Source organism: Octodon degus, unplaced genomic scaffold, assembly GCF_000260255.1.
Source record: "Octodon degus isolate 3935 unplaced genomic scaffold, OctDeg1.0 scaffold00058, whole genome shotgun sequence".
NCBI classification, from domain to species: Eukaryota; Metazoa; Chordata; class Mammalia; order Rodentia; family Octodontidae; genus Octodon; species Octodon degus.
In genome coordinates, this window is record NW_004524634.1 from 5,410,364 (window position 1) to 5,421,967 (window position 11,604).

Genomic DNA, 11,604 nt, shown 5'->3' on the forward strand with positions numbered 1-11,604 from the left:
AGAAAGGAATTGATTTGGATCTGGGGCCTTAGCCAGAAAACCTTCCTTCATAGTATTGAACTTTCAAGGCCCCCAGGTACAGAATCAGGGCTATTCATCTCAGGCCCCATAAACAGCTGTCCTTGGCCATTCATACAGGTGACCAATGAGGAAGTAGCAATCGACTGCCGCTTGGGACTGAAGGAAGGGAGGCCCTTCTCGGGGGTCACAGCCTGCATGGACTTCTGCGCCCACGCCCACAAGGACCAGCATAACCTCTACAATGGGTGTACTGTGGTAAGAAAGCTTGGGTCCTGGCCCAACCCCAGCCACATGGCGATCCTGAGAGAAAAGCTAGCTATACTCTGTGCAGAAAATGGGCTCAGAAGAGGGAGGGACATGGAGGCAGGATTTTCAGGGATACCTGGCCAGACTGCCTGCTCCTGCCCCCTCCTCAGAGAAATGCTCACAGGATGAGGAAACAGTGCTGGGAGTGAGTGCTGTGTCTGAGGTAGATGCTATGGGACACAGCCCCACAGGTGCCTGGATCCCTGGTTATCAGAAAAGTGTGTTTCCAGTTCTCTGTGAACTCCTGGGTTTAAATCTAAACTCTAGTTCATTCATTGGATAATGTATATTGAGCACCTGCTTTGGTCTCAGGTGCTAGCTAGGTGCTGGGGAGTAAAACAGACAAAGTATTCACCCCAGTGTGCAATGCCGTTCTAGCAGTGAAGACTGTAAGAGAGAAAAATGAAGCAAGCAAGGAATAAAGTGATCAGCCTATGTATGTTGATGCCATTAACTTTGGAGTAGAATAACAGGGAGAGAACAGAGAAAGTCCCACGTTCTGTTTAGAGATGCCTATTAGATGTACAGGTGGGATATGGAGCAGGCAGGGCAGAGGAAGGCTTTGGAGAGCACGGAGCTTGCAGCTGGGAGGCTGGGTAGATCGCCAAGGGACTGAGTGTGGAGGGCAGATGGGAGGCTCGGGCACAGAGGGTGCAGCCAGTGTTCTACTCTGCTGCTCAGCCAGGTCCTGTGTCAGAAGGGCTCCAGAAAGCTGTGGAAGGTACAGGGGCTGCTAGGCTGGTTGTCACTGTTAACCATGTGGGAAATGACGGTCCCTTTTCAGAATTTCATGTTGTCTGTGTGCAAGACCGAAAAGCAAGATGGGCCAGTTCCTGTCTACCTTAGTATGAAGATGTCTAGCTGAAATAGATAGAAAGGGCAGACCTTTCAGGGTTCAGAGAGGCAGAGGAGGAGGGAGCACCAGAGTTAGGTGAGCAGAGCTTCTAGAACTTGAGGTGAACCAGGACAATATTTTTCTCAAAGTTAAAAGCATGTTTTCCTACTACTAGTTGCTATCATTATAAGACTTTTAAATAATATAAATATTGTATCTTCAAGCTGTTCTACAACTCTTACCTCAGGGATCTCTCAGGGCTTTTGTGTTGGTGGATATGGATTTGTGTCCCCATTTGCCGAGGCTGTATCAGTAGCTTTGCCGTCACTTATTTAACCAGTCTGTGGACGGGCACTAAGTACTTACAGACGTTTCCAGTCTGTAAGTCCAGGGAGGACTGCAGAGGTGTGGTTGGTCTCCTTGAGGTTCCAGGGCAAGGATGTTCACATTTGCAAGCTGGACTGCCTGTTCTGCTGACCGGCAGCGCTGAATTTTGCCAGTCTGGTCTTTCCCTGCCTCATTGGCAAGCATACAGTCTCATTTTAATTTGTATCTCCTTTAAGCTCAAGAGGTTGAACATCTTTTCCTGTTTTCCTTGCATGTTTTAATTTCATCTTTGTGAATCCCATTTGATGTCCTTTTCTGCTTATTTTTCAAAGCGAGATTGCCTGTGTAAAGTCTCTTTCCTTTGTTAGGGATGGCAGCATAGTGTCTGTCACGTCTCATCCTTTGCTTTTGCCCTTTGTCCTATTGCTTATAACACTGGGTCCCTAGAGTGGGAGGAAGTAAGGCTGGTGGCCAGACCCACCCAGAACAGACACACAAATCTGGTCAGCAGAGAGGGTCTGGAGAACCCTGTGCCCCAAGGGAGAAACAGGCTGGGTGGAGCATGACCCAAAGCAGGAAGCCAGAAATAAAAGAATTTATGAAGTTGCCACCATAAAAATGAAGTCTCTTTTCAATAAATAAAACACAATCAAAATGTAAAGACCAGCCAGACGTGGTGGCACAGGCCTATAATCCCAGCACTTTGGAAGCTGAGGCAAGTTTGATGCCTGCCTGGATTACATCCTGCATTCAAAGCCAGCCAGGCTAAAAAAAAAAAAAAAAAAAAGCACAAAAGGCATAAAACTTACCAAAGGAAGAAGAGTTATGTTTAAAAAAAAATCTAGCCAGGGGTTGGGGAGATGGCTCAGTAGAATAAGAGCTTCCTTGGCAAGAGCAAGGGCCTGAGTTCAATCCCTGGTTCCGTTAAAAAAAAAAAAAAAAAAAAAAATCATCTATCCAAGATTGGTTTTAATTATGTGTCTTTAGATACAGAAATGACTGTCATTAAAGAAGTTTGTATTCACTGGTCCCTAGAACCAGGAAGCCGTGCCACACAGGGCTCACACAGAAGACCAGGGTCTCTCAGGAGGCACAGGGAGTCAGGGAAATGGACTCTGGAGCCTTTGTTGTGCTCCACAGGGAGAAAGGGTCAGGGCAGGGTTGGTGTGCTGAATAAGTTTGGGACTGAATACTGAGGATAATTTCAGCAGGCTTGGAGGTATGGAAGTGCTCCCAGGCAGCGGTAGGCCCCTGACCCAAGGGTAAGTTAGGGCATGGCAAATACTGGCTTGCCATGTGAGCTTGATAAAGGAGGTAGCTGGGCTTCCATATTGTTTGGTTTGTGTATCAGAGGTGCAGTCTCAGGGTCATTTGCTATCTCCAGGAATTAGCTTGCCTAGAAGGCCTATATTTTAAGAGCAAGGCCCCAAGGGCTGGCCAAATAGCTCAGCAGATTAAAGGGCCACCTTAGGCTGACGCAGTGGCCGGAGTTCGATCCCTAGTGTGCTGTGCTGGCCCCGCCCCTGCGGTGCACTGAGATGGCAATTGATACTGGGCATGGTGGCACCCGCCTATAATCCCAGCTCTTGGGAGGCTGAACAAAGGTGGATCACTCCGAGTATGATCTATGCAGTGAGACCCTGTAGGCACTATAGACACTTATTAAAAATACAAAAAAAAAGCTGTTGCAAGAACAAGACCCCAAACCCAGAGCATCTACAGAAAATAAAGTAGAAGAAAGTAAACTTGACAGAAGCCGGGGGAGGTGTTGAGAAATGTAAACCAGCAGTGCAATACATAAAAAAATTAATGGCAGACTTACTGACAAAAACATGGAGAAACTAAAACTCAGGTTTTGGTATGAATAAAAAATCATTTTGGGAAGCAGTTCAGCAATATTGTATGTGTCAAGCCTGCTTCAGAGCAGTTATTCTAAGGAATTAAATATTTTAGAAAATGTGGCAGAATAATTTCAAAAAGTATTGTTATGATAGGGGAAAACTGAAAACAAGTTGAAGTGTTTGATCATAAAACAAGTAACACATTGATAAAGTAGAGTAATGCTGAGGAGCTCTTTAGAAATAGCAGGAAGGATATTTAATGCATAAGAAAGTACATCAAGAAAAATGAAGTTACTACTTCATGCGCAGTATCCTATTTAATTACCCAAAACTAGTTGTGTGCATGTGTACACATAAATGGCCTGAGTATTTACAGTGTTTATTTCTGAGTAGAGGTTTCCTGGAGATAGTTATTATATCTTCTTGCTTGCCTAAATTTTATTCAACCAGAACATAGTTTTTAATTTAAAGATTATTTTAAGAGCAAGAAGAGCTGAGCTTTAGGGACAGAGGGGATGAGGGTAGAAGGTCCTAGGCTTGGCTAAGTCGTGTGCAGTGGCAGCAAGGCTCGGCGGCAGGCAGTGAGTCTCCTGGTCATGGTCCTGTTGGCTGTGAGACCCTATGCCAGTCATCTCATCCACTCACAGCTGTGTCAGGGACATAGGCAGTGACACAGGTGCACCTGCTTTGAAAGCTGTAGCACACAGTATGTGCTGGTGATGCTGTTACTCTGTGGGCTAAAATGAGTGAGCTTTTTAGACTCTGAGAAGTAGTTGGGGATGGGAGAGTGTGTGGGTGGCTGGCAGAGGGACCCATTGTGGGAGGAGGTCCCATCTGCCAGCTCAGACCCCTGCCTCCCAGTGCTTGGGCCCCAGCCCCATGTCTTCTCTCCTGCTGTGTGAGGCAGGTGTGCACCCTAACCAAGGAAGACAATCGCTGTGTGGGCCAGATCCCTGACGACGAGCAGCTGCACGTGCTCCCCCTGTACAAGATGGCCAGCACGGATGAGTTTGGCAGCGAGGAGAACCAGAATGCCAAGGTGAGCAGTGGGGCCATCCAGGTGCTCACCGCCTTCCCGCGAGAGGTCCGGCGCCTGCCTGAACCTGCCAAGTCTTGCCGCCAGCGGCAGCTGGAAGCCAGGAGGGCAGCAGCTGAGAAGAAGAAGATGATTCAGAAGGAGAAGTTGAGCACCCCCGAGAAGATCAAGCAGGAGGCCCTGGAGCTGGCTGGGGTCCCCACTGACCCAGGTGTGTGGAGAGGGCCCCATCCTTGAGACTCCCCTCATTGAGCCCCACTCCCCACCTTCCTGCCAACAGTTTGAGACAGAGTCCATGGGCTTGTGTCACATACTAAGATACCTGATAGAGGGCACCAGGGTGGGAAGTAAGAACAAAGAGGATGCACTGTCTTCAGGGAGCTCTGTCAGGTGGAAGGCTTAGGTTCTCCTGTAGGATGCTCACGTACCTGCTGAGTCTGAGGGGGACATCACCCTGGGGCTGGAGCTGACATTGGATGGTAGGTGCCTGCATTGTCCTTTCTCCAGGCCTTGATGCCTGCAGGGATGCTGATCCAGCATGCATGCGAGCTGGTTCTTCAGGGGAAACTCCAGCCCTTACTAGCGTAACATGAGGAGAGATGTAGACAAGGGCCATGGACTCTGAGCAAGCTGCCTGCTTCCACCTGAAGTACAGCTTGGGTCTGTACTTGGGGGGGTGGGGCTAGGAGTCAAGCTGGGGTCCCTGCTTGGTGCTCCCCACCTATCCTGCTTCTCTATAAAGAGTAGACAATCTCAGGGAGTGAGGGAAGCTCCATCCCCGTCCTCTGCCCCAGCTCTTGCCAGGCTGTGGTGTTGCCAGCTGTTTTTCCACCTTGCCCTCTGCTTCCCCAGGCCTGTCTCTGAAGGGTGGATTGTCCCAACAAAGCCTGAAGCCCTCCCTCAAGGTGGAGCCACAGAACCACTTCAGCTCCTTCAAGTACAGTGGCAACGCCGTGGTGGAGAGCTACTCGGTGCTGGGCAATTGCCGGCCCTCCGACCCCTACAGCATGAACAGTGTATACTCCTACCACTCCTACTATGCACAGCCCAGCCTGACCTCTGTCAACGGGTTCCACTCCAAATATGCTCTTCCGTCGTTTGGCTACTATGGCTTTCCATCCAGCAACCCCGTCTTTCCCTCCCAGTTCCTGGGTCCTGGCAGCTGGGGGCACAGTGGCAGCAGTGGCAGTTTTGAGAAGAAGCCAGACCTCCATGCTCTGCACAACAGCCTGAGCCCGGCCTACAGTGGTGCTGAGTTTGCCGAGCTGCCTGGCCAGGTTGTTCCCACAGACACCCACCACCCCACTCCTCACCACCAGCAGCCTGCTTACCCAGGCCCCAAGGAGTATCTGATTCCCAAGGCTCCCCAGCTCCACCCAGTGTCCAGGGACCCCTCTCCCTTTGCTCAGAGCTCTAACTGCTACAACAGATCCATCAAGCAAGAACCAGTAGACCCACTGGTCCAGACCGAATCTGTACCCAGAGACCCTGGTAAAATGAGCAAAACGCCTTTGCCGGAAGCATCTCAGAATGGGGGACCCAATCACCTATGGGGACAGTACTCAGGAGGCCCAAGCATGTCCCCGAAGAGGACTAACAGTGTGGGTGGCAGCTGGGGGGTGTTCCCTCCTGGGGAAAGCCCTGCCATTGTTCCTGACAAGCTCAATTCTTTTGGGGCCAGCTGCCTAACCCCATCTCACTTCCCAGAGGGCCAGTGGGGTCTGTTTGCCAGTGAGGGGCAGCAGCTGGCTCCCCATCCTGGATCACGGCTGCAAGGCAAATCATGGAGCCCCTGCAAGTTTGGGAACAGCACCTCGGCTTTGGCTGGGCCTAGCCTGACTGAGAAGCCCTGGGGGATAGGGGCAGGGGATTTCAGATCTGCCCTGAAAGGCAGTCCTGGATTCCAAGACAAGTTGTGGAATCCCTTGAAAGGGGAGGAGGGAAGAATTCCCACGCCGGGGGCAAGCCATCTGGACAAGGCCTGGCAGGCCTTTGGGGTGCCCCTGGGATCCAGTGAGAAACTCTTTGGGTCCCTGAAGTCTGAAGAGAAGCTGTGGGATCCCTTCAGCTTGGAGGAGGGGACATCTGATGAGGCTGCCAAGGGGACTGTGAAGGAGGAGAAGGCCAGTGTGGAGGAGGAGGAAGAAGAACTGTGGTCAGACAGCGAACACAACTTCCTGGACGAGAACATCGGCGGTGTCGCTGTGGCCCCAGCCCATGGATCCATCCTCATTGAGTGTGCCCGGCGGGAGCTGCATGCCACCACACCACTCAAGAAGCCCAATCGCTGCCACCCCACCCGCATCTCGCTGGTCTTCTACCAGCACAAGAACCTCAACCAGCCCAACCACGGGCTGGCCCTTTGGGAGGCCAAGATGAAGCAGCTGGCGGAGCGGGCACGGGCACGGCAGGAGGAGGCCGCACGGCTGGGCCTGGGCCAGCAGGAGGCCAAGCTCTACGGGAAGAAGCGCAAGTGGGGGGGCGCCCTGGTCGCCGAGCCCCAGCACAAGGAGAGGAAGGGAGCCGTTCCCACCCGGCAGGCACTGGCCGTGCCCACAGATTCAGCGGTCACCGTGTCCTCTTACGCCTACACGAAGGTCACTGGCCCCTACAGCCGCTGGATCTAGGTGCCAGGGAGCCAGCGTACCTCAGCGTCGGGCCCAGCCCGAGCTGCCTCTGTGGTGCTTTTGCCCTCACACCCGGGGGCGGGTTGGGGGTGCAGAAGTCTTTCTATCTATACATACATATATGGAGATGCCTATCATATATATGTATTTATGGTCCAAACCTCAGAACTGACCCGCCTCTTCCTTCCCCCCACGTCCCCAGCACTTTGAAGAAGAAACTACGGCTGTCGGGTGATTTTTTCCGTGATCTTAATATTTATATGTCCACGTTGTTTTATTTTTCCCCTTGTTGGAGGGGCTTTTGTTTTCTGTTTTTAAAACTCTATCCTTGTATATCACAATAATGGAAAGAAAGTTTATAGTGTCCTTTCACAAAGGAGTAGTTTTAAATTCCATTTAAAATGTGTATTTATTGGATTTTTTAAAAGCGACAATAGTAATGGTAATGGACGGGCAGGAAAGGCCGGCAGCACTGCTCCCACCGGCACACCCGGCCTCTTGGGAGCTGACAGGTTCTCGGCCATCTGCCCAGGTGAGCCAAGTGTAGCGTGTAGCCCCGGTCTGTCCCTCCCTCCCCGTGGGCAGGGAGCCCTCAGGCCAGCTTCTGTCCTCTCCTGGAGGATGGGAGAAGCTGCAGACAAGCATCTGGGCCCCTTCCCAGTAGCAGTTGGGCACAGGCACCCCAGGCCCAGCCCAGGACACGCTGGCATGGAGCTCCCCAGAAACCAGGTTGAAATTAGACAGCTTCAAGCCTGCTAGTCTCCACACTGAATCCTCTGTCCGTTATTTATCAAGTCCACAGGATGTCATGGTTCACTAGGCAGCAGCACCTCATGCCGAAGCTGGAGCTGAGCGGCTCCTAGAGCCCTCCGCACCATGTCAGTAAGGTAGTGAATTCTGGGCTGAAGGAGTTTATCTAGTGGCAGTTTTTAAAAAATCGCCCCAAAGTCTATGCTGATACCGAAAAAGGGCTACTGTATCTCTTAACACAGAAGTTGAACCCAAGCTGTGAAGAGCCAAGCTGGCTCTGTGCGTGGAGCTGTGCAGAGCCTGGTGCTGTAGTGTTGTGCTGGGACTTTGACTCTTGGGCAGGTTGCATCCTGCAGGAGCTCAGCCAACCAGTGTAACAGCAGTTAACACATCTGTCCTTTTCCTGGATCTCCACATTGGACAATGGTGCATGCCTCCCCAGCCCACCCCTCCTGCTCTCTGCAGGGGCAGGGCCCACTCAAAGTGCAAGAGTCAAACGTTTTCAACAGGTTGCTATGATTTTCCTCCCTCATTGGTGCCAGTTCTCCATTGGATTTCTTTTTTCCTTCCTTCCCTTTCCATCCCCTGGAACACACCCATTCTAAAATTCTGGTGCATTTGTTGAGTTCTTTGAAAAGAGAATGTGGTGCTTAATTTTTGTGACATTGTTGAGAGAGGTTGGGGCAGACAGTTGAAAGCAACACTCATCTACAGCCAGTCAGACTTCTTGGAGTACTTGTTTTCCCTGTGGTATTGGTGGAAGTGATCTCAAGCTACCCATGTGGACGTGTGTGGTGAGTAGGGGCTTCATCCGGACATGGGTGTGGCTACACGGTGAGTGATGGCCAAGCAGGTATTTATTAAGCAGTTTTATTCAGATCTGGGTCTTCATAAATTGAGTCTAACAATCAGATGACAGTACTGACAGCAAGCTCCTGAGCCTCCAGGTGCCTTGTGTAAGAGCTGAGACCGATCCGCTGGGCGTTTGCTGTAATCTTTCAGAAGCGCTGGTGGAGAGTCGCTGTAAGATGTCCTGAGCATTTATGTGGTCTGGTTTTAACTGTAAATAGTGAAAAGATTTTTTTAAGCACTTTTGCCTAGATTTAAACAGCAACTTGAAAAAAAGTACATTTTAACATGTAATTGTGGGAGAAATTGTAAATAGTAGCTGAATATTTAACGTGCTTTGTCTATCCTCCACTTTTACCATATTCTGTAAAGTTGCATTTATTTTACAGGACAAAAATGAAATATTATTGCTTTTGAAATAAATACCCAAGAGCTTATCAGGATTTAGGATTATTCAGAACTCAGATTTATAGGAAAACCTCTGACCTTCAGTCTGACAAGCTAAAGGAAGCAGAGTCTTTAATGAGCATGCTAATTTTCTAGTTTTGAGGAAAAGTTGGGTCCTTTAAATGCTATTTTGCTTATCGCATCAGTACTTTTATGCAGGTCTCATTTGACTCCGTGCTTAGGTAGATGCGGGGGTGCCTTGAAAACTTCATTTTAAATGATCTTAAGCAAGAAATACGATATTGTACGAAACGTGGAGAATGTGACCGTCTGTCTGGCCCATGGAAGCCCCAGGTTGGCTGTTGGTTTGGAAGGTTCTGAGTGTAACCTAGGTGATTCTGATGCTTGGCATGTGTGGATCTCTGATGTTTGTTAACTGTGCTCTTCCCCTTGTCACCCTTTGGTAGCAAAGCCATTAGCTGAAAGGAGAAACCAATACAAGCTACTAGCGTGTGACGCCTGGGATGTCCCCACCCACACGGCCTTCGTCCTTAGCTTCAAGCTGGAACCAGGCTGTAGGTCTAGAGGCGGGCTCTGTGGGGTGCGCCCGCGCCCCTCTGGGCGGCAGGGTCCCGAGAGTTAGCTGGTGCTGTTGCCGTGCTCAAACCCATGCTGATTTTTACACACTACATGTATAACCTACCTCAAATCTCAGTCATTGAAATTAGCATGCTTTAGACGTGTATTTGAAATGTAACTATGCACAGCTCTTTACCCCCTTGCTGCTGAAGGCTTCTTAAAAAAAAAAAAATCAAATTTTTATTTTTTACTGGCATTATCATTTTTTAAGACCTAAAGATGGTTGACAAACATTCTTATCATGAGAAGACAAAGAAAGCCATTGCAACTAAAGAACCTAACAGCATGACCAAGTTTTAAGAGTAACATAGCAACAGAAAACGATGGCGTCTATGTTGTCGCCTCCCCATGTGCCCGTCCACAGACACCATCCACATGTAGTGCAAATGTTTGGTTCCTTTTTTTGCTTTGTTTTGTTTCCGCTGCCTGTTGTGTGCAAGGGAAGTACTTGCAAAGTTTTGTGCTAAGAGATTGTTGGTTTTTTTTTTTTTAAAGTAAAAATCACTTTGCAGCAGGTTCTCACCCAATAACTGGTGCTAGCTCAAGAAACCATCCTCTTACCATCAGAAAGCTTGACTAACAGTGTTGCTTAGATTTGGGAGGTTTTGTTGGGGTCTGGTTTTTAGCAAGGTCCCAGTTCCCCACACGTGGCTTCCTGGGTGCTGCTTTGCCTTCTCCCAGAGATGAACAGCAGCGTGCATGGAAAGGTTTTCTACCGGCCCCTTCTGATCCTTCCCTTGCCTGTTGGAAGCAGTTTGCAGAGCAAGGGATTTTTAAAGCACTATCGCAAGGAAAGAAGTCATAAGCTTAATTGCTTTGTATCAGACAGCAGTAGGTGAGTGAGAATGGTTGATGATGAGTAGATGGTGGACTGATTTCTCTGACAGAAACCCAGCCAGGCTTTCATCTTGACATTTAACCGCCCCGTGATCCCAACCCAAGGCAAAGCTGGCGGAAAGCTCTGATATATCCCCGACGTGCCTCAACCAGTATCTCTTTCCTTTCGTTACTGAAGTGTGTTTTATGGACTAGGAAGCATTTTTATGAGTTGAAATAGTCTAAATAAAATGGTGCTATGGTGTTTTAATGTGACTGTCCCTGATCCTGTCTCGCTGAGGTGCTATCAATGTTCTGAAACCACAACCAACCAAAAACAAGGTGGGCTCCAGTCTCTCTCGGCTTTTTTTGTTCCTCCTCGTTTGGTGCTGTCTTCTTAGACCTCCGTTTACCATGCTGTAATCTGCTCTGAGCAGTTTTTTGTTTTACTGTTCTTCCCTTGCTGGCCAAACAAAGAAAGGCAAGTCAAGAAGGTGGGCCCCTTGCTGAGGGGCCTGCCTCGCTTGGCGGGTGCTTTGGTTCACGCCTGTCTTTTCAGGCCCAGTGGGAAGGCAAAGACATGCGGTGATTTCTCTGAGGAAGGGGAGTCGGTGCTCCTGCCTTGTCTAGCACGGCATGGGTCTTAGCCAGAGCTGCGCATCTTCCTTCCGCAGCCCAGGTGCTGAGCAGATATCTGTCCCAGGGAGTCTCAAGGGAGCCCATGCAGTGGGTGCAGGGGAGCTGCTTCCTCACGTAGTGAGCAAGGGTTCATTCCTGTGCTCCTCCCGGCCTTGGCCCCAGGGTGGCTTCTACTTCTTGTCAGGCCCTCGTGTTCAGACTAAAGGCAGGAACATTCTTTGTTCCTTGATGTCACTGAGGCTGCTTTTAGTTGGTGCTAAATTTCTCTTTGGGTCCACAGAAGTTGATGTTTTTAAGAACTCAACAGGAAGCTCCATTTTTACATCATCCACTGTCACAATTTTTTTTAAATACCTCAAAAACAGGACATTGTGACAACTTAGTAGATTCCATGAGGGTCTGATACCTGCAGGTTATCTAATTGATGACATACTTGACCTTGAAGAATCTGAGGTCATTTTGGTTTTCATTAGTGAAAATGGCAGAAGGCCTAAAAGAAGGAATGTGGTTGACTCTGTTTCCTTTTTAAGT

The 11,604-nt window shown here is 49.4% G+C and overlaps 1 protein-coding gene across 1 annotated transcript in view; it reads left to right on the plus strand.

The window, feature by feature from the left end:
• Positions 1-7,383, plus strand: part of Tet3 (tet methylcytosine dioxygenase 3) — a 103,516-nt gene extending 96,133 nt beyond the window's left edge. Inside the window, exons 11-13 of the mRNA XM_023718390.1 lie at positions 139-276; positions 4,238-4,577; positions 5,219-7,383. Coding sequence (XP_023574158.1) covers positions 139-276; positions 4,238-4,577; positions 5,219-6,993 — 2,253 coding nt within the window. The 3' untranslated portion in view covers positions 6,994-7,383. The remainder of the gene's footprint in view (positions 1-138; positions 277-4,237; positions 4,578-5,218) is intronic.
• Positions 7,384-11,604: the final 4,221 nt, after the last annotated feature.